Genomic DNA, 20,356 nt, shown 5'->3' with positions numbered 1-20,356 from the left:
TAACACATTAGTAAAATTTACCTGGCAGGACGATTATTCCCAAATGTGTCCTCAAAGAATTTGGGCCCCAAACATAGTAAACTGTCAGATAATGATAGCTATATAACAGGTCTGTGACATTAAAAACAAAACAAAAAAAACCTTTAGAAGCTGAGAGTTACATGAATAGAGTTTGCATTGTTTTGAACTGTACGTCATGCTCACATATTTCGGCTGCCTATAGGATAACTCCACTTAAAATCTGACACTTGAGCCCAACACCCAGGGACCTGTCCCATTTTACCTTTCCCTATCAAAGCTTCCTCTTCGGCTCTAATTGGAGGACACTTGGTCTGGTACACACCTGCTCACCTGATACCTGCATCCCCCTGCCTACAATTCCCTGTATTAGCACCAGCTACCCAGCTCCTATCTGTTGGACAAATCTTAAGTCACATCCACTATCTCAGCACCTCCTGCCCCACTGACCTGAGCTTTCAGTGACCTCCTTGCTTCTGAATTCTTAGGGCACTCACTGTTCCCATCTTCCTTTTGGCACTTGTATTCACCTTTATCATTATTTCGTTTCACATGTATAGATTTCCTCCCAGCCAGAACAGGACCATTCTTAAGTCTTACTTTTTTTTATATTATGAGATAATATAAAAAGTGTGTTGTGTATTTAGTGAAATATAATGTATATATAAGAGGATATACAAAAATGTTTAGTTTTTAAAACACATTCACCACCCAAGTTAAGGATTGGAACATAACCAGTATCTTTGAAGCCCCTTTTCGTCTTTCTCATCACAGCTTCCCCTTTCCTCCCAATATAACCAATATCATGAGATTTACATTGATTACAGTTTTCTACTCTTTAAACAGTACTTTTTTGTTTTGTTTTGTCCTTATGTAAGTAGATTCATATGTATGTGTTTCTATTTGAATTTGTATAATTTCTTTTTTTCAGCATATTTTGAAAAGTCATCCTTTTGCTATGTGATCTGGGTAGCTCCAGTTCATTCATTTTCACTGCTATATTGTATTCTATGATATGAATATACCAGAAGTTGTCCTTAAAACAAAAACAGAATGGATAACCATCGAATTTCAGTGACATTCAACAGTCAGCATGTGTTTCTTGCTCATATGTTATTGAGTGGTCTGGGACAGCTCTGATCATCTCAGCTGAGTTTGGAGCCAGGCCACAGGTTTGATCCACATCTGTTGTGACTGTCTCATTCTTCTGGAACCAGCAGGCTACCCAGGGTACATTCTTCCGCTGGCAGAAGTTGTAGCTTCTCAGGGAGGCTGAGCAGAAACAAGCAATGCTATTTTAAGGCACCCTGTCACTCTGCCCACATTTCATTGGTGAAAGCAAGTCATGCAGACATGCAAATATCAGTCAGGCAGGAAAGTGTACTCCCCCTGTGGAGACTGGGAAAAGGCACGAACACTTGCTGAACAGTAATCTAAAGTGTAGTCACTTCAGTTGTTTCCAGTTTACGACTATTTCAGACAGTGCTACTGCTGTGAACATTTTGATTATGTTTCCTGCTGCACACGTGTAAGAGTTTCTGTAGGGTATGTGCCTAGGAGCTGAGCTTCCTTCTAGGTTGTACAGTATGAGCATTTTCAGTTTTACTAGGTACTATCAAATGGTTTAACAAGTGGCTGTACCTCTGCTATCCACAGTAAATCAGCGTTGGGTTGTTGCACTGATCCACTGCGACTTTGGGATTTTCTGTATACTTAACATATAACTGAATAATTTTAGAAGTCTAAAATTGTTCCAGTGAGCTCCACCTTTTTTCCAGCCACTGCTGCCGGATGGAAGGTGAACTGTCAGTGCTCAGAATCCACTAACCGCTTCAACTTGTGCTCACTTGGCAGATTTGGTGCAAATGCCAAAGTTGTGCATTTCCTAGGACGAATCAAACCGTGGAATTATACTTACGATCCTCAAACAAAAAGTGTCAGAAGTGAGCCCCACGATCCCACTGTGACTCATCCAGAGTTTCTCAACCTGTGGTGGGACATCTTCACGACCAGCGTTTTACCTCTGCTTCAGCAGTTTGGCCTTGTCAAAGACACCCGCTCATACGTACACGTGGTAGGTTCTGTTTTTTTCCTTCAGGTAATTTGATGCTGTATTTTTTTAAATTTGGTATAATGGTAGAGATGGAATATTTAGTGGTATTTTGAACAAAGAGATAAAGTAAGACTTTGTGGAAAGAAAACGATGTCCATCTTAGAGTGGAGAAATATTACCAGCAAAGATTAGAGAAGTAGATTTTGTGGCAAATTTCAGTAGACCTGGGAGCAAAGGAAAGGTTTTTAGAGGTTTAGATGGATAGATAGATAGATCTATATATAATATCTGTATCTATCTATCTATCTATATATATATCCGTATGTTATAACTATAAAATTCTTAGCCCATTGTCCTAAGATTGTAAGATTATTCCCCAAAAAATAGTGGTTTACAAAAACAAAGAACCCCCCATTTCATGTTTTAGAAACTGCAAGTATTTAAATATACCTATTTTATTTTTGCCATCGTGTAGAAGAATATATTCCAAGTGAAAATTACAATAACATGAACATACAGCAAATACTTTTCTAGGATTATTTTGATTTGCCATGTTTTACTCCTCTGGTTATATTGGATCTTGAAAAATAAATCTCTCTGTAAGAGGAAGATGACATTAACATTTACAGTAACAATTCTGACTTTAAAGGTCTTCCTCTGAGGTTTGTTCTTTTGGAAGAATTGGAAGAGGATGAGAAATTAAACTTTTATGTTGCATATTAAGATATAAAGAATAAAACTGGGCTTCCCTGGTGGCGCAGTGGTTGAGAGTCCGCCTGCCGATGCAAGGGACACGGGTTAGTGCCCCGGTCCGGGAAGATCCCACATGTCGCGGAGCGGCTGGGCCCGTGAGCTATGGCCGCTGAGCCTGCGTGTCCGGAGCCTGTGCTCCGCAACGGGAGGGGCCACAACAGTGAGAGGCCCGCGTACCGCAAAAGAAAAAAAAAAAAGAATAAAACTGAATGGGTAAATTATAATCAAGTCTTAATAGATCAGTTAATTACCTTGGTATAATTATAAGAGATGATAAGGTTATAAGAGATCCTTCTCTTTGCTATGGTATAGATTTTAGCCATTTCACTTATGAGCACTTGTGCCAAAATATAAAAAGGAGAAAGGGAAAAAGAACTAACACTTACATTCTTACACTAATTGCTTTATATGGACCAGGAAATAATACTTACACAGTACTTGGAACATTGCCAGGTACATAGTAAGTGCTTAAGATATCTATTCTTATTTAACCCTTATAAGCACTCTGTCAAGTAAGTATTATTTTTGTTAATGTCCCCTTTTTATATATTAAAATTAACTGAGGCTTAAAGGAGTTAACATCCCTTCCCTTAGTTATGTAGCAGACTAGTCAGTAGCAGAACTGGGACTCCCATCCAGGTCTGAGAGACGGCTGTCCTTATGAAAGCACTGTGAGCAGAGGACTCTGCAAGAGGCTCCTGGTATCATTCCGGTGGCATGTGGAAGGCAGAGGCAGGACTAATCCAAGGGAAGGACTTAACGTTGCCTCGGCTATAATATAATCCCGTGGAATCTACCCAAATACCTTGGAATTCCGGGATATTTACATACATATATACTTATACCTACACATCTATATAGCAACAAAAACAGCTACTCAAACATTTTGTTCTACCATTTTCTCTGTTAAAAACAATACCTGTATGTATTCATTTGCCTTCCTTTTTCTCTACGATTTCCAGTACTATCGCACCTGAGAGCTTTCTGAAGGATAACTTTGATGTTCTTTTATGATACTACTGAATTTAATTGCCTACCTGTATGTAATGAGAATCGAATTTAATGCAGAGTAGGTTTGCTCCATTTCCTGCACATTTACCTTGTTCCTTCCACAACCCAAGGACTGAGGGTTATGAATCAAGGGAAGGTGAAGATGGGAAATGAAGACGTAATCAAAACTAAGCAAAGTAACAGAAGCTGCAGGAATAGATACTACTTGGTAATAAGCTTGAACAGGAAGATAAATTTGGTGTATGGCTCAGACCGTTTAGCTCTCGCTTTTATAATGTGACAGCTGTGTATGTGGTGCGGCTCTCTGCTTAGGTTCTTTCTGAAGTGTAGCTTCTGAGGTATCATTTCGTTTAAGTTCTCAACCTTTCTGAGCCCACACAGATCAAGAACTTACCGTGAGACTGTGTTCCCTTGTCCATCCATCTTACACTTTCTAATGAACTGTTGCAGCTTTCAGACTTGGTCTATACACTGGCTTTCTCTTGTGGCTTCTGTAGAAAGGTATGCAGAACTTAAACATTAACCCTACCCAATTAATTTGTTCTCTCTATGTTTTCACCGAGTCAAGAAGTCTTCATTTTGTTAGGAAAAATATCATGATCCTTGTATTTCTGTGTCTTGTTTTGTTTCATGTAATACTTTTCAGTTTTTGCTACCTTGCATGATAATTCATCCTGGTTCTTCTCACCTTCTTCAGTTTATTGCATTCTTTAAGATGGTCTTTCAGCTCTAAAGGAGTCTCTGACTATTCTCCCCTTTCTAGGAAAATGTCTCATCAGCCGTATCACAGCTGTCCCTTGGGGAGATCCCGGCTACGGCACAGCCTTTTGTATCCTCAGAAGAACGGAAGGAGCGGTGGGAACAGGGCCAGGCTGATTATATGGGAGCAGATTCCTTTGACAACATCAAGAGGAAGCTGGACACTTACCTCCAGTAGAAACACTGCCCTTTTCCGTGGACACATCCACTTCACAGGCACTTGTTTCCGATACTTAGTATCTAGAGCTGGGTTAAGAAAGGTCTGTTACAGTTGTTAGAGGCTTTCATTAAAATCCATCAGATGTGGGTGGGGGGTCTTGCAGGACAACTGGTGAGAGCTGGGCAAAAGTTAAGTAGCAATTCTGTGATATGAAGGACAGTTCTGCTTTTTAACCCTCAGCTTGTATTTCAGAAATTCTCAGTTATGCCGATTGCCAACGTACGCGGTAAGGGACACTCAAATCTTAAGCGGTTAAGACGGCTGTTATCAACTCTTAAAATGTGCCAAGCCAGGCTCCAAATCAGTCTCCCTTCAGATTGGGACACAGCACCTGTCTCTTGCTTGCTTGTTGTACCCTTCACTAGACCTGCATTTTAGAATCGCCCAGACGCTGCCAGAGTGATTGTAATTCTGCTTTCAGGTAAAGACAGCCTATAAGAACACTGCTGAGTGACTCATAAGCTTATCAACAAATGGTGTTAACCCATTTTATTTCCTAGTCTTAGTGTCTGAAGATGTTCACCAGTTTTCTATGTACAGTAAGGCGGCATGCTAAAATGCTTTCGTTCAGTTCTGTATATCTGAAAACAGCAGTGTGATGGTTACCTACAGTGGCACCTTGTATGAAAAATAAAGATTTCTTGACATATCTTGGTTGTCTAATTCAATTAAGGGCACCCACTCCCCTTGAAAAAAAAGTATTAGGGAATTTTTCAGAATTTGTAGAATTTGTGTTTTAAGAACCAGTGTAAAACTTGACACTGAAATACATGCTTTAAAAGTTGGTTTCTAGATATCAAGAGATATCTGCATCTAGTGTTCTCCAGTGATGGTGATGGATCTGATCTAATAGATGGAGGAAAGGAAGATCAAATTAATCTGTCACCCACATTTCTGTATGAAGTGGGTATTCACATTTTAGAGTATTGTAACCTTAAAATCGTCATAGGTTCATTGTCAGTCTCTAAACATACTCGGTAATCTTTCAGGACTGTTACAATCAGTACCAGACCCAACGTCTTCTAGCATTTTTATCCACGGCTTAGAATGATAGGAGTATAAAGCATGTTTATTCAATGTACAGGTGATTCTAGGTTGCAAGGATGGCAAGCTGGTGAAGGGTATGATCTAAAATGTCGTTTTAAAACTGAAGTGAGTAATCAGAAGTCATTCTGTTGAAGAAAGCAAGAGAGACCATGACAAGAAACTTTAGAGGTTTAGCTGGCCAGAAGCCGCAGTGGCTTTTAACCTTCAAGATCACCTTCCTTTATTTCCACAATAGCCTATTGGTTACACAGGTCAGCCCTATTCAATAAGGGTGTGAATGAATATACAGGGTATGGAAACCTGGAGGGCAAGAATGGATGCGGGGGGGGGGGGGGGGGCGGGTGTGGGCACCTTGGAGGCTGGCTACCAGAAGAGCTTAAGAAGAACCTGAGGACTTACCTAAAATTATAAACTGTTAAATGACAAATGATTTCTGAAGATAAAATAAGCTACGATTATTTGGACTGTGGAAAATGAGTTGCTGTGATCTTCAAAGTACGTGAAGCACTACCAGAGATTTAAGTGCCTCTGCGTGTCAGGTGCCATGGTACAAAGACCCTCAAGATACTCCTGACCCAAGAGTCTCTGCACTGAGAGGTATGAGCTAAACTCTTCCAGTGAGAATCCAATGCATAGAAGAACCTGGCTAAACGGAAATTAAATTCATTACAGTGTAATCTGCAAGTCGTACAAATAGAGTCTGTATTTCTGGACAATCTATTTGTGCCTAATTTTAAAGTTCATTTCAGCCCTCGGTTGCTTTCACAGTCTCAATGGTCATAAAGATGTATCTGATTTCAAGGAAATACTTGAGCTTATTCCAGAAATTACATCTACCAAAGCATTAATTCAGTCATCTTAGTTTCACATCAAACACAATTTGAGTTGACATATATATTTAAGACAGACAACACAAGAATTCACTGAACAAGCACTTAAGTACTGACCATATCACACCTATGATGGACATTAGAAATATAGGAGTGTACAAGACAGACATAGTTCCTTATATTCTAGTAGGAAACAGACTGAAAGAGAAATGAACATATATAATTGCAAATTATGCTAAATAAAGTACACTGACAACAGGGAAAGTCCACCTTTAGGGCAGTCGGGAAAGACCTCCTGCAAGATGATGGTTAAGCCAGAAAGAGAGGCTCTGAGGTAGCCAAAAGGGAGTGAGGAGAAGGAAGAATATTCCCTTCAGAGGAAATTGTGCAAGCAGGTGAGAACTTGGTGGAAATAAAGGCTTATAAAACAGGATGGAGAGGTATGTATGCAGTGGCTTCATAGGTGAAGGTATGGGCTTTGGATTTTACTTTAAATTCAACAGCAATTGATTGAAGTTTTATTAATGTAATTTATATTTAACTTTTTATTAACGGGGACCTATAGAGACATACAAAGGTAAGCAGAATAGAATAAAGAACCCCCATCACCCAATTTCAACAACTGTTTCATCTGTATCCCCACCAACTCTTCCCGTACTAGACTATTTGGAAGCAAATCCCAGATTAAAAATTTCACATTCCCATATATATCTTTAAAACATAAGGACTTCAGAAAATTATCTCACCAAGAAACTATTAATTCCAAATGTCCTCCCTTACTTTGTGTTTTATTTCCACTTTGATCTTATTAAGATCCAAGTAAGGCCCATACAGTGCAATTGGTTGATATAAATCTCTGATTCCGTCGTGTTTCCTAACCCTCCCTTCCTGTTTGTTGTTGCCTTGCAATTTATTTACTGAAGAAACCAGATTATTTGTCCTGTCTCCCACATTCTTCACTTCACTGATTGCAATTTGACATGTTTCCTTGTATTCTGTATTTCTTATAAACTGATTTAGAGGGCCAGTCAGATTAAGGTGTAATTTTTTTGGGGGGGGGGCAATACTTTATATGTTGTTAGGTACTTCCAAGCCTCCAGTTACCTTATGATCTTAACTGCCATTGATGATCTATCTCGCTGGGGTTGCAAAATGGTGATACTCTCATTTATTAGCTGAACTATTTCTATATACTTCCATTCATCAGTAATTTGGTTACCCTGAGGTTGTTTCTATTAAAAGGGCAGGATAAATGCTTGATTCTCCCTTCACTCACTAGTTAGTATATAAAATAAGGAACTGGTTTAACAGTATCCTCCAAAGGTGGTTTTGAGGGGGGTTATTCTAGTATCATTATGAATTAATGTATTTTAATATAGTTTGTTCAATTCATTGCCAGTCCTTCTTAAAGAGAGTCTAATTGTCTTACCTTTGTGATTTACATTTTAAAAACATTGGTTCTGCAGCTGGTGGAAAATAGCTTAAATGAGAACAAGAGCTGATGGGAAGGCAAGTTAGTTTAATAGTGGTCTTGGAGAGAGACAGTGGTAATCCAACATACCTTCCACCAGGGTGAAGGCAGTAAAGCTGCTAATGGATTGGAGATGAAGAGAGAGGAAAAAGGAGTAACTGAAACTAGAAGCTTGAGCAACTGTGTCTCCAACCTGGCTGCTCCTGAGAAACACTGGACACCTTGTAAGTACGGTTTCTTGGGCCTCATCACTATAGATTATGAATCAGTGGGCCTTGGTTGAGGTCACAGTATCTCTACTCCAAGTAACTATCAAGCAATGACTGTGACCCAAATGACATTTGAGAACCACTTGATACATTAAGAAAGTGCTTACACTGAACACAACAGGGAGTCAGGGTTTTTAGCAGAAGACGCCTGGAAAGGTGAGGTGGTGTTACACAGCAGGGGACTCAACTGCTGACCAGTCAAGGCTTTCCAGAAGACAAACTCGGCTCCCTGAGTGACACAGGAAACATTATCATAAACAACATCTATAAATACAATTGTATAATGTCTACCGTTTAATGTCACTGAAACTTGGGCCGTGAAGCTAAGTAAGACTTGGCTTCTCCTTAAATAAAACAGTCTGCCACAGTTTGCTTTTTTCCCTCTGCTTATTATTACAAATAGATTACTATTTTTATACTTGGGTATGTTATTTGATAACTTATTTCTCTGAGTTTCTGATGCTGAAATTCAATCTCAAGTGAAAATCTGTAAGAAAGCAAAAAGGAAAGAATATTTATTAGGTATTTATAGCTTAATTTTCATGTCAGTCCTATAATGTATATACAGTATTCTCATCTTGCAGATAATCAGAGAATGAGAAAGGTAAAGCATCTGCAAAGGACTTTGATTCAGATTTGTGTATGCTCTAACTCTAAAACTATGCTCTGCATTAAACGAATGAGTGATCAAAACAGACAGTGAGATCAGAGAAATGGGCAGAGATCAGAGTAACCTCTGTATGTAACCAGAAATATAAATGCCAGAAATCTAGGAAGTAACACAAATAATGGAAAAGCTTTCAGTTTGCTTGCTATGAAGATAAGGATAATGGCCTTGAAATAGAACGTGGGAAATACCTTTTACAAATGCTTTCCTAAATAGGCTGCCTGAAATTGTAATATAAAAATGGGTAAGAAAATTCAAGGATAGAATTGTCATGAATTTTGGCTTGGACACAGTTCAGCTTCACAACGTATAGACTTTGTATCTTAAAAGCCTATACAGGGAAAAAAAAAAAACCTATGCAGAATTATCCTGTTTTCACAGTTGTTTTATTGGTCCACAAGAGGGAAAATTTCTGTTATATGACTGTGCTGCGATACTGTGATGTACTCAGGGTCAACATCCCTTTAGAGATAAGGGCTCCAGACACCTATACTAAGACACTCAACTCTTGTGATTTACTTATTCTGTGTTCACTTTTAAGTTTTTGAAGTTTCTTGACGTCCAGTCTATCAGCTACCACTGCTCCCTACTGTCTGCCTAAAACAAAAATAGGGAAAGAGGCAACTGTTCAATAACAGGGCCTTTGAACACTAGTCCTTTTCTACTGAGTCAAGTATATGGATTTACTGAAATCTGTTATTTTAGGTGGTCAGAAGCCTTTTTTGGCTTCTTGGCCCCTGGTTGAGATAAACAGAAACCTAGTCTTCAGATACCTAATATTGCCTTATTGTTGTGGCCAGGTAACATGCAATCTGAACAAGGAAGTGTATTTTGGAACTCTCCATCTGTATCACAAGAGACCACAAGACTCAAAGCCTTTTTTTTTAAATTGAGGAACGATATCAAAGCATCAGACTGGGGGGTGGGGAAGAGAATTAAACATATCATCTGGTGTTAACTTTTTTTTTGCGGTACGCGGGCCTCTCACTGTTGTGGCCTCTCCCGTTGCGGAGCACAGGCTCCGGACGCGTAGGCTCAGCGGCCATGGCTCACAGGCCCAGCCACTCCGCGGCATGTGGGATCTTCCCGGACCGGGGCACGAACCCGTGTCCCCTGCATCGGCAGGCGGACTCTCAACCACTGTGCCACCAGGGAAGACCTGGTGTTAACTTTTTGTGTCCCTACTTTGTATACAACATAAGAGATAAAAGCTCTAAACTGAAAAGGCTTACGTAATTTATTTTAAATAGTATTTAGTAAAGGCTGTTAACTTTTGGAAGGAAAGTGACAAATTTACCATAGGAAAAAGCATATAATATGCATAAAAGAGGCTGAGAAGTCATTGAATTAGACTAACAGATTCTTTTTCCTTCCCTGATCTTCCAAGGATACTCCTTAATTAAGGTGAAGTATTAACTTTTCCATGCAAAGTTGCGCAATTATACTGCAAAATCTGTTCCAGGGAGCCTAAAATACCAAGGGTCACTTTGTAGGATGTGTAAATAGGCAACATTAACTCAGATTACAAGAACATACGTTTGTGGAGGTGATCAGTATATCCTTATTTTTTAATCCCATGAATAATGGTGGATATAACAGCCTTTGACTATAAGTCAGATTTGCCTACACAAAGGACAGATTTTTATGCCTTTGGAGGTGAGCTCCAAGCTTGATCGAGGTCTATGATTCATGCATAAAATCAATGTTTTATCTTAATTCTTGCTTTCACCTGTACCTGCAAGAAACATATGAAGTGGCCTTCACTAGACCATTTCTCATGAAATATTTAACTTACCTTTATCAATATATTGATACCAGTGCCAGTGCCAAGAAAAAAAATTTTAAATCCTACAATGTACTATTCGGGAATAGCCCTTCCCTACCCTAACAAAAAGGGTAAATTAGTTTAAACATTCAGGAAACTGTATCCTAGTTAATTTTATCTGCCTTTCTAATAAACTAGAATGCTGAAAGATGGCAGACTTACTGGAAACTTTCCTAAAACACTAGTCCTATCTCTGCTTTAGCAAATAGAGCACATGTTTTAATATATAATCTCTCTGATGACTTTTAATATCACATCTATCACATTAAATACCCTCTTGGAATAGTCTGGATGCACTATTTTTGCATTTTTCAAAAGTGCAAAGACATGCCCTAGAATTTGTTTTATCTACCAATCTAAGAAGTCATTTTGGTATTTGCTGTCCTTCTAAATGAAGTCCCAGTGCAGCCTAGTTATTATAACTTGGTTCAGGTTAATGGAGGTGTCCTGTTCCATGTACATTTGAATGACATACATTATTAAAACTGTATTATTTTCATGTAGAAATCAATTTTCATACTTAAAGGTAGAATTTAAAGGTCTAAATTTGTCAGAAAATTCTTGATCAAGAAGGTTGAGTAGGGAGCTGAAAAAGAGATTTTTTAAAATCCCATTTTAACCATTAAAAGATCTGACTGGGAATAAGATATCATCTACCCTTTCAAAAGCAGTAAATTATTATGGCTTCATCTAGAAGACTGTTCTCCCTTATTATCACACAGTAACTATGACTATTTTAACATGGAAGAAAACATTACGTCTGCTTACAGGATTTCTAATCAACCGTTTCCCCTTTGAAGTAGACATTACTGCAAGGGAAGCATCCCAACCATTATTCACAGCTATCAGAATTTTGGGGTCTTTTTATTCAGAAGCACCATAAAAATGAGGTCACAAATTCCAGAATGTAGAACTTGTAAGGAAGTTACTACATACTTACGGGTGAATTAAATGAAGGAAAGCTGTTGTATTTCACCTTTTGCAAATATTTTAAAGTTAATACAGTTGAAAACTTAAGGTTAAGCACTTGAATTCTTATTAATAAGCCAAACATATCATTTGTCCTCATGTTTTTAATGAATCTTCCTTCCGAATACTAATGAACAGAACTTTGGCAAGCATATAAATAAAATGAATAAAAAACACACCAATGAATGCCAACAGAAAACATGCACTGCCTGAGTATAAATTTATTGGTACTCACTGGTTTTAAACATAAGATGATTATTTTCTTGATTATTTCCAATCCTGGAGCTCTAATTAGGGCAAAGTCTATAATCGAGAGTGTTATCTAGTATACCACTATACATAACTATGATCACAACTCCTTTTTTTCTGGCAGATGGGGAAATAAAAATAATCGAAACTAATGTTTAAGAAGATCGAGACATTTAACATAAAATTTAAAAATATATACACTGATTTCTAAATAAGAAGTCAACCAGTTAAATTGAAATTTAGTAAAATTAAAAAGGGGTAGGAATATGAGTCAGTTATTCTCAGCTACTCATAGTACTTTTATGTACTCTCAGTAAAAAATAATTATATAATATAGACAGCTGAACAGACGTGTGAGATTCATAAAGAAAGATTAAATGTTCTTTAAAGAAAAAGTACTCATTAAAATTACGGCACTGAGGAAGCTAGTAATTTTTTCACTTTTATTAATTTTAAATTTAAAACAAAATCCAGTTTGAACCACAACTGGGAATACAATATTTTCAAGATGTTTCTAAAGCTATTACTCTACGTAGCAACGAAACAGAGTTAACAGCGTAAACATAATGTGAACTTTTCATTCCAGTAGTTTATATATTTTCTTAGGATGAATTTGTTGTTTTTTTATTTAACACCACTTAATCAAACTATACAAAACCAAAAAGGTATTTTTTAAATGACTTGCCAAATTTATCATTATGAATGTGTTTAAAAACACAAGTCTGTAAATGTTTGGGGTAAAGAAGCAAGCAAAGTCTTCACCTTTACAGTGAGTTTGCAAGGCTCTGCCTTTGTAAGCAAGAAGAGTAGGTTGTGTTTTTTGCTGCAAACTCTTTTTATACTTAATCTCACTGGGGTATTGGTATTTAGAGAACCCACATATCATATTTTATGAGATCCTGATCAACCTGATATTTTGTGCAATGCTAGTCCTACAAGGTAAAGAACTTCCCTATTGCTCCTAATGCTAGTGGACTAACCTCAAGTTATTATTCCACTCTCATCCCTGCAGAAAGGTCTGTTTGTCCTTTGCATCAGCCCTCTACCTCACCTGCTGCCGAAGAGAAAAGGGACTGGGAAGATTCTTGCTGTCTGATCCACTGTTCCTTTGGAGCAAAGGACAGGGCACAGATAAGGAAGAATTTTGTTGCTAAGGTATGTGCTAAATCTAAGATTGCGTGCCCTAGAATACAACGCTGCCTCCAATCTCCTCTTATCTTTCAGTCAAGTCACTTCCAACACTGTAAGTAAAATATAAGGTTCTTAAATTTGTATCATCAAACATGAAGCTTCTCCTATTGTAGTAAGTAATTTCTTCTTTCTTTGGATTAAAAAAAAGATTCCTTAAGGAAAAAAATAACACTGACTACCTAACCTGACTGATAAATTTATAGTTTGTTTTAAATGTGACTAAAACAGTCATCCAGGATTCTGTGGCAACTACCGTGAGTTTGATTATTAACAAAAGTAGGAAAAAGATGAGTAATTCTACAGATAGATGTAAGGGTGAATTACTGAAGTTCCAAAATCAAATTCTGATTCTAAACACAATAACAAAGAAAATTTTCCATTCAGGGATTAAGATGTCTTTAAAAGTTGAAACAATTTTGGATGTCATCCAGCCCAACTTCCATCCAGATTATCATGCCTCTCACATATAGTAGTCTTCTGAATTATAAAAATTTATAGTTATTTTTTTAAACTACATAAATAAGAATTATCTATATATAGAAATATCTATTCAGCAATTCCATAATTTAAATATTCAAATCAAATTGGGCAGAACTGGTTCCTTCTCACCCCCACAGACTGTATTTACACACTAATACGTCAAGTTACATTTAAACAAAAAGAATGGTACCACCTGACTAAAACGGAGAAAACAGTGCTCTAACGCAATCCCCAATTTTCATGAACATAAAATTGTAAGTCACTTATGTGAATTTTATCTCAATGACACTGTAAAACAAAAACAAAACACATACATACACATACATGAACAAAGCCAAACAAACAAAAAAAAACAAGTAACTTGCTAACCTGGACTTTGGTCTCTCATTTAAGGTTCTGGAATGCAAATGTGGTTTCTGAAGGTCCAATAAAGTCAATCTCTTGTATAGTCTGTGCACATATTAATCGTTTACATGGACTGTGAATCCACAGCATCACAAATGGGAGACTTTGGTGAATAACCAAATGTGTCCAACATAGAAAATAACTATTTGGTCAAAAGTATAAAAGGTTTGACCTTATCTGAAATATGAAAAAGCTGAGTACTTGGAAGATATATGAAAATACTCAGCATAGATAATATGAAAAGTTGAATAAAAGTAACTTTTTGTCTCAAAAAATTATTTTAGGCCACAGTATATAACAGAACTTATTGCTACCTGAACTGTCATTAAAAATAGGTTCATATATAGAAGGAGATTATGTATTAGTAATACCTCTTCACTAATATAAAATGATATGCTCCTTTTAGAAGATATACTCTAGACCTCATTTCTAAAACTATTTTTCGCATTTCCAAAACTTCTGTATATATCTAATTAAACTGACCTTACCAAATCCCACAAATTATAAATCAATTAAAGTTCTGATTTCATTAATTTTAGCTTGTTTCATTTCACTAGCATCTGCTTTTTTAGTTCCAAAGGCTCCAGCTGCAAGTTCTCTCTTTGTGTTTTGTATTTTCAGCATATTTTCTTCAACAGAATCCTTCACAATGAACTTTAAAAAGAAAAACAAAGTTAAATTGGTTAAGTACTTTTTAGGTCACAATACTTGAATTCTTTAATTAAAAAAAAATTGACATGATGAAAATGATACTTTAAAAGAACCTGCTTTCTTACAGTATTACGTAGCTTTCAAAAATGGTCAATAATAATCTATTAGAAACTGTTTCACTCCCCCTTTTCTCTCAATATACAGTGAGAATATTTAGAACATGATATGATAGCTAGAGATGAGCACCATTTCCCCTTATCACTCAATATAGTTTTCCTGTATAAAGAATACAGCTGTAAGGACATAAGTTACGTATTATAACTCCATCATCAAGATAAGAGCAACACACAAAAAAAGCAAACTTTATAGGCAACTCTGAAGCTGGAGTATTAGCAAAATAAATGTAACATATTTAAAAAGCCAAATAAGATTTTCCCAGAAATGAAAGAACAGGCCTTCATCTGGTATAATTTATAACATTAAAAATTTAAGAGAAAAAAAAGCGATCATCTCAATAGATGATAAGCATTTGATAAAATTCAACGTTTATTCCTGATAAAAACCTTGACTTTAAAAAAAAAAATCCTCATTAACCCAGAAATAAATGTCCTCAACCTTATTTAAGGATATCTACTAGAAACTTACCAAGAATAACATATTAAATGTAAAACAATAAAAGTATTCCCAACAAAGACAGGAACAAGTCAAGAATGATTACTGTGATTACTACTATTCAACACCGTACAAGAGGTCCCAGTTACTGTTAATACAAGCTGTGTTATAAAATGTTACCAAAATACATAAAAGACCTAAAAAAAAGGAGAGTGATACTATCTAAGTTCTTGTATGGGAACACTCTGTATTTATAAAGAAGACAGTTTTCCAATTAATCATAAATTCAATAAATCCCAAACAAGATTTCTTAAGTGGAATTTGGTAATCCAAATCCAAAGTTCAATTCAAGAGTAAATAATAATATTAATAACCAACACAGTTTTCAAAAAGGGTAATGAGTGCACTTTGCTCTACTAGATATCAAAGCATACTTTATAAAACCATAGTAATTATTAAAGAAAAGAGAGTAATTAATAGATTAATAGTAAATAGATTATAAATTAAATTAATAGATTAATTAAATAGATTATAAATATATAAATATATATCTATATATAATAGATTATAAATATATATATCGATAAATAATTAATAGATTATAAATTAAAGTAATTAATAGATTAATAGTAAATAAGAGTAATTAATAAAGAAAAGAGATCAGTGGAACAGAACAGAGTCCAGAAAGAGACCCATGAATTAGTTTATGATAAAGTGACATTTCAAATCAGTAGAAAAAAACGATGGACTTTTCCAAAAAAAATGGTAATGGAGCAAATGATTTTTCATCTGAAAAAAAGTTAGATCCATATCATGAATCATAAAAAGGTAAAATATTTCAAAAGAATCAGAAGCACAGGATATTCTTTCTTTTCCCTCCAAATTTTCAGTACGGCAATTTTTATTGACATTTTTGTAAAACACTACTCCCAGTTTACATAATTTACAGGAGATTCATTCTTAAAGTTTGAAGATAAAGCCTTCTGTTCTAAGAAAGACCTCAAAATCCATAAGATACAAAGAAAAAGGCTGATACGTTTTAAATGATAAAATTTCTAAACTTTTTCATGACAAAAAGCACATAAAGTTCAAAGATAAGCAAGAGCCTGGAATAAAAAATTTCCAACATACATAAAACGTTTAAAATCAGAATTTATAAAGAAGTACTTTATACTATAAAACTATATTTGTACTTTATGAAAACTGGGCAAAAGATACAAGCAAGCAATTCACAGAAAAAAAATTAACAAGCGATATGTCAAATATGCTAAAGGTCTTAGGTAAATGAGTATTAGAAGGTCACTTTTTGACCATCTTATAAGCATAATTTACATCATTCTCATATATCATAAAGCCTGTTTTGAAAACAACTTGACAGTTATGTAATAAGGTTCTAAATCCAGAATTCTAGTTTTCTTAACCTATCCTGAAGAAATACTGTACTTGTACATATGCACAAAGATGCACATTAATGCTCATTATAGGAGTGTTTTTATTAGCGAAAACTGAACTGGTTAAATAAATTAGATGTAATTATGTTGCCTGTCTACCATGACAGAATAATAATAAGTTTGATTTGTATGTTCTTACAGGGTAGTCTCCAATATATACTGTTCGGGGGAAAAAACACAGACTACAAAATAATAAACTATGATCCCATTTATCTTAAGAAATTTTTGAAATTTACACATATACGTAAGTATGAATGTATGTAAACAGAAAAACTTTGACTAGCATGTTAAACTACTGATGGTAGCTTCCTTCTAAACAGAATAAAGATGATCTTCATAGTTTGCATAATTCTATTTCAATCTTTTACAATATATTCACGCATTATTTGTAGAATTTTGAAAACCTTATTTAAAATAGATGTCTTAAAAACTCACTTTCGTGATAATGACTTCTTGCTTCTGGCCAAGTCTATGGCATCTGTCAAAGCACTGATCTTCAGCAGCTGGATTCCAGGCCTAATAAGAACATGAGTTGAATAATTACCACCCTGATCTGTGAGTGTTCTGCCCAAGTCCTTTTGTTGCAGTATTATTCATTCACCTTTTACTAACTGAATTCTTTCTGAATGAATTCAGATAGTGACATTGTAAATGCTCTGGGGACGAAAATTTCCACACAGCCCCTGACTACCTCCCCCAATCACTACTATGATAGGCAGGTATTCTCTCCCCTGTCATTTCACTACACCGCTTCTAGTATCTAATACAGGGCCTGATACCTAGAAAGCACACAGTATAAATGATTGCTGATTAATCAAATAATATCTTTCTCATCCCCCACCCCCACCCATTTTACAATCAAACTATGTCTGCTTAACAGAGAAAGTTTATACGCTCTCTTAAATTACTTAATTTACATCAGAAAAGATAGGTAATTGAGTCCATTTATGAAAAAGTTTTCTCCTTTTCTGCTGGTGTTTGGTTCTTTTCTTTCATTTTCCTCCTTTCATTATGTAAAAGCACAAAAAAAGATTTCAGGAGTAATGAGAAGTCCTAAAAATTATTTAAGACTCTGCCATACAATTTTCAGTACCTATTTTGAACTAAAAAAGTAACATTAGCTAACTAACATTGGCATTATCACGGGGACTGTCTTAAGGTGAAGAATAAAACAATGAAGCACTGAAAAGGGAAGATAAGCAAAAAAGATATAGAGCTCTTCAGTCTAGAAAGATAGGAGTCAAGTGGTTTTGAAATAACATGAATTGTCAGGGTAGGGGATCATTAAGTTTTAAACTAAACTATGGGATGACTCTTGAAGCTGAAAACAGGGTGTTTTGGAGAAAAGGAACATTTATACAGCAAAGTACCAACTGAAAATAGAAACAAAATCATAAATTAATATGTAGATGACAAGTTTATAGTACAACTTAGGCAGTTATTTTCTTCTTTTTAAAGTTCCCTTGAGGGACTTCCCTGGTGGTGCATGCACTGGTTAAGAATGTGCCTGCCAATGCAGGGGACACGGGTTTGATCCCTGGTCCAGGAAGATCCCACATGCTGCGGAGCAACTAAGCCCGTGTGCCACAACTACTGAGCCTGCGCTCTAGAGCCCGTGAGCCACAACTACTGAGGCCCACATGCCTGGAGAGCCTGCTCTGCAGCAGGAGAGGCCACTGCAGTGAGTGGCCCGCACACTGCAGTGAAGAGTGGCCCCCGTGGGTAGCAACTAGAGAAAGCCCACGCACAGCAACGAAGACCCAACGCAGCCAAAAAAAAATTTTTTAATAAAAATAAAAAATAAAGTTCCCTTGAGATCAAGAGAAAAGGAGATTTTACTCTTAACTTGCTATAATTTGATTTGGGGATTGTTTTTCAGTATAAAAGTTAGATTTAAAGGACTTATTTACCTTATGAAACTGACAGTCATATTCTGTGAATATTTCGTATTTTACAATTGGACCCATTTTGAAACCATTATACTAAGAGCTCAGATAAAATGTTCCTCTCTGCTGTCTTTTGTCTAGGAACCTCATGGTGAGACGGCAGTATACATCAAGTATGACTAAATGTATAATAAAATTTACTTTATGATAATGTAAAACTGATAGCTCCCATTCTCTTATGTAGTGATGAAGGAAGCAATTAACTTTATCAAAAGCTCATAATGAAAAAAAAGCTCACAATGAAACATCAAAATACAAATAAATCTTAACATTTATATAATACTCGACAAAGAGGTAAAAATCTTCATGAGCAATGTTTTTTTGTTTTTTTTTTTTTTTACTGAATCTTATTTTTCTAGGACCTGGCTTTTGTTTTAAAGTTAGAAACAATATCTGAAAACTTGAAATGTTCAATGAAAAACAACCAACTTACTATGAAACTGCTAAAACATTCTGTAAGTTTTCTAAAAGTATAACTGTTAAAGAGTTTAGTCTCTGGTCAACTTTACAATACTAATTAAATTACTGTATTTTGTATTAACAACCTCTTCCTTATGAAGTACTAAGATTATAACCAAAAAATAATAATTTGGGAATCTGTTCCAAAAATCAGCTTCTAGAATTATCATCTGCTTAGCTAACATGTAACTTAACTTGCAGTTACAATGCATATTTTTTATAATAACCATAATACTAAAACTCTAGCAAAGATTTAAAACTTCATCCACAGAACTAAGGCAAGAAAATACGACAGACCACTGCCATCCCGATGGCATTAACATGAAACCCATGAATGCCTAAGTATGGCTCTGGTTTTAATATTACTGGAAAGGTTACCCTCAGGAGAGGAAGAAAAGCCTTGGTAACAGGTACATGCTTCAACTAGATAGCCTAACCAGAATAACTCAAAATTTGTATCTTAGTAAAATTTCTTTGTTATGAATTTTCTGAGTTTCAGGCAGCAAGCTAAAACCACAAACCTTAGATCTGTGAATGCACAGAAACAGCACAGGGTTACCTCCAGCCCAAACAGTGCCCAATGCAAATTAGAAACTGAATTAGCTCAGAGTGCTTCCAGTCCAAAAAGCCCCTTTGTGCAATCAGAAAAGAAGTGCTCCTGTGCGGATGCAACTCTAAGCCACACAGTTTGATGTGTCAAGTTCAGAGTGAATTTTAACTCCCACTCTACCCCTAGACCTGTATTGCGCACAGTAATTACACTGTGTTAGACATTAAAGTTTACCCAAAGCATTCCATTAATGGTACTTGTTTCTAAAACTGTGATGCTGGACCATGTGCACCTAAAATCACCTATGGTCTATATAAAAATGTAGTTTCCTGGGTCTCATCCAAGAACTCCTAAATCTGAAGACAGAGGTCAAATTGCATTTCCTAATTCTTATGCACGTTAAAGCTTGAGACTATTAGCACCATGATGGTGGCTACTTTGTCTATCTTGTTTATATCCAGATTCCCTGT

General features: G+C 36.0%; 2 protein-coding genes across 4 annotated transcripts in view; one reads left to right on the top strand and one right to left on the bottom strand.

The window, feature by feature from the left end:
• The window catches only part of GYG1 (glycogenin 1), a 38,192-nt gene extending 32,729 nt beyond the window's left edge, over positions 1-5,463 (top strand). Inside the window, exons 6-8 of one of the 2 annotated variants that reach the window (XM_060298505.1) lie at positions 1,873-2,092; positions 4,286-4,336; positions 4,599-5,463. In XM_060298505.1, the coding sequence (XP_060154488.1) occupies positions 1,873-2,092; positions 4,286-4,336; positions 4,599-4,772 (445 nt within the window). In that variant the 3' untranslated portion in view covers positions 4,773-5,463. The remainder of the gene's footprint in view (positions 1-1,872; positions 2,093-4,285; positions 4,337-4,598) is intronic. The other variant, XM_030873280.2, reaches the window with a different exon arrangement.
• Positions 5,464-12,567: 7,104 nt separating this feature from the next.
• Positions 12,568-20,356, bottom strand: part of HLTF (helicase like transcription factor) — a 59,791-nt gene continuing 52,002 nt past the window's right edge. For both annotated transcript variants that reach the window (XM_070045498.1, XM_030873278.3), the window contains exons 24-25: positions 17,367-17,447; positions 12,568-14,871 (exon numbers count right to left, since the gene is read on the bottom strand). In XM_070045498.1, the coding sequence (XP_069901599.1) occupies positions 14,719-14,871; positions 17,367-17,447 (234 nt within the window). In that variant the 3' untranslated portion in view covers positions 12,568-14,718. The remainder of the gene's footprint in view (positions 14,872-17,366; positions 17,448-20,356) is intronic.

Source organism: Globicephala melas, chromosome 4 (genome assembly GCF_963455315.2).
Source record: "Globicephala melas chromosome 4, mGloMel1.2, whole genome shotgun sequence".
Lineage (NCBI taxonomy): Eukaryota > Metazoa > Chordata > Mammalia > Artiodactyla > Delphinidae > Globicephala > Globicephala melas.
The sequence above is the reverse complement of the archived record's forward strand: the minus strand, read 5'-3'. Positions and strand labels throughout refer to the sequence as shown.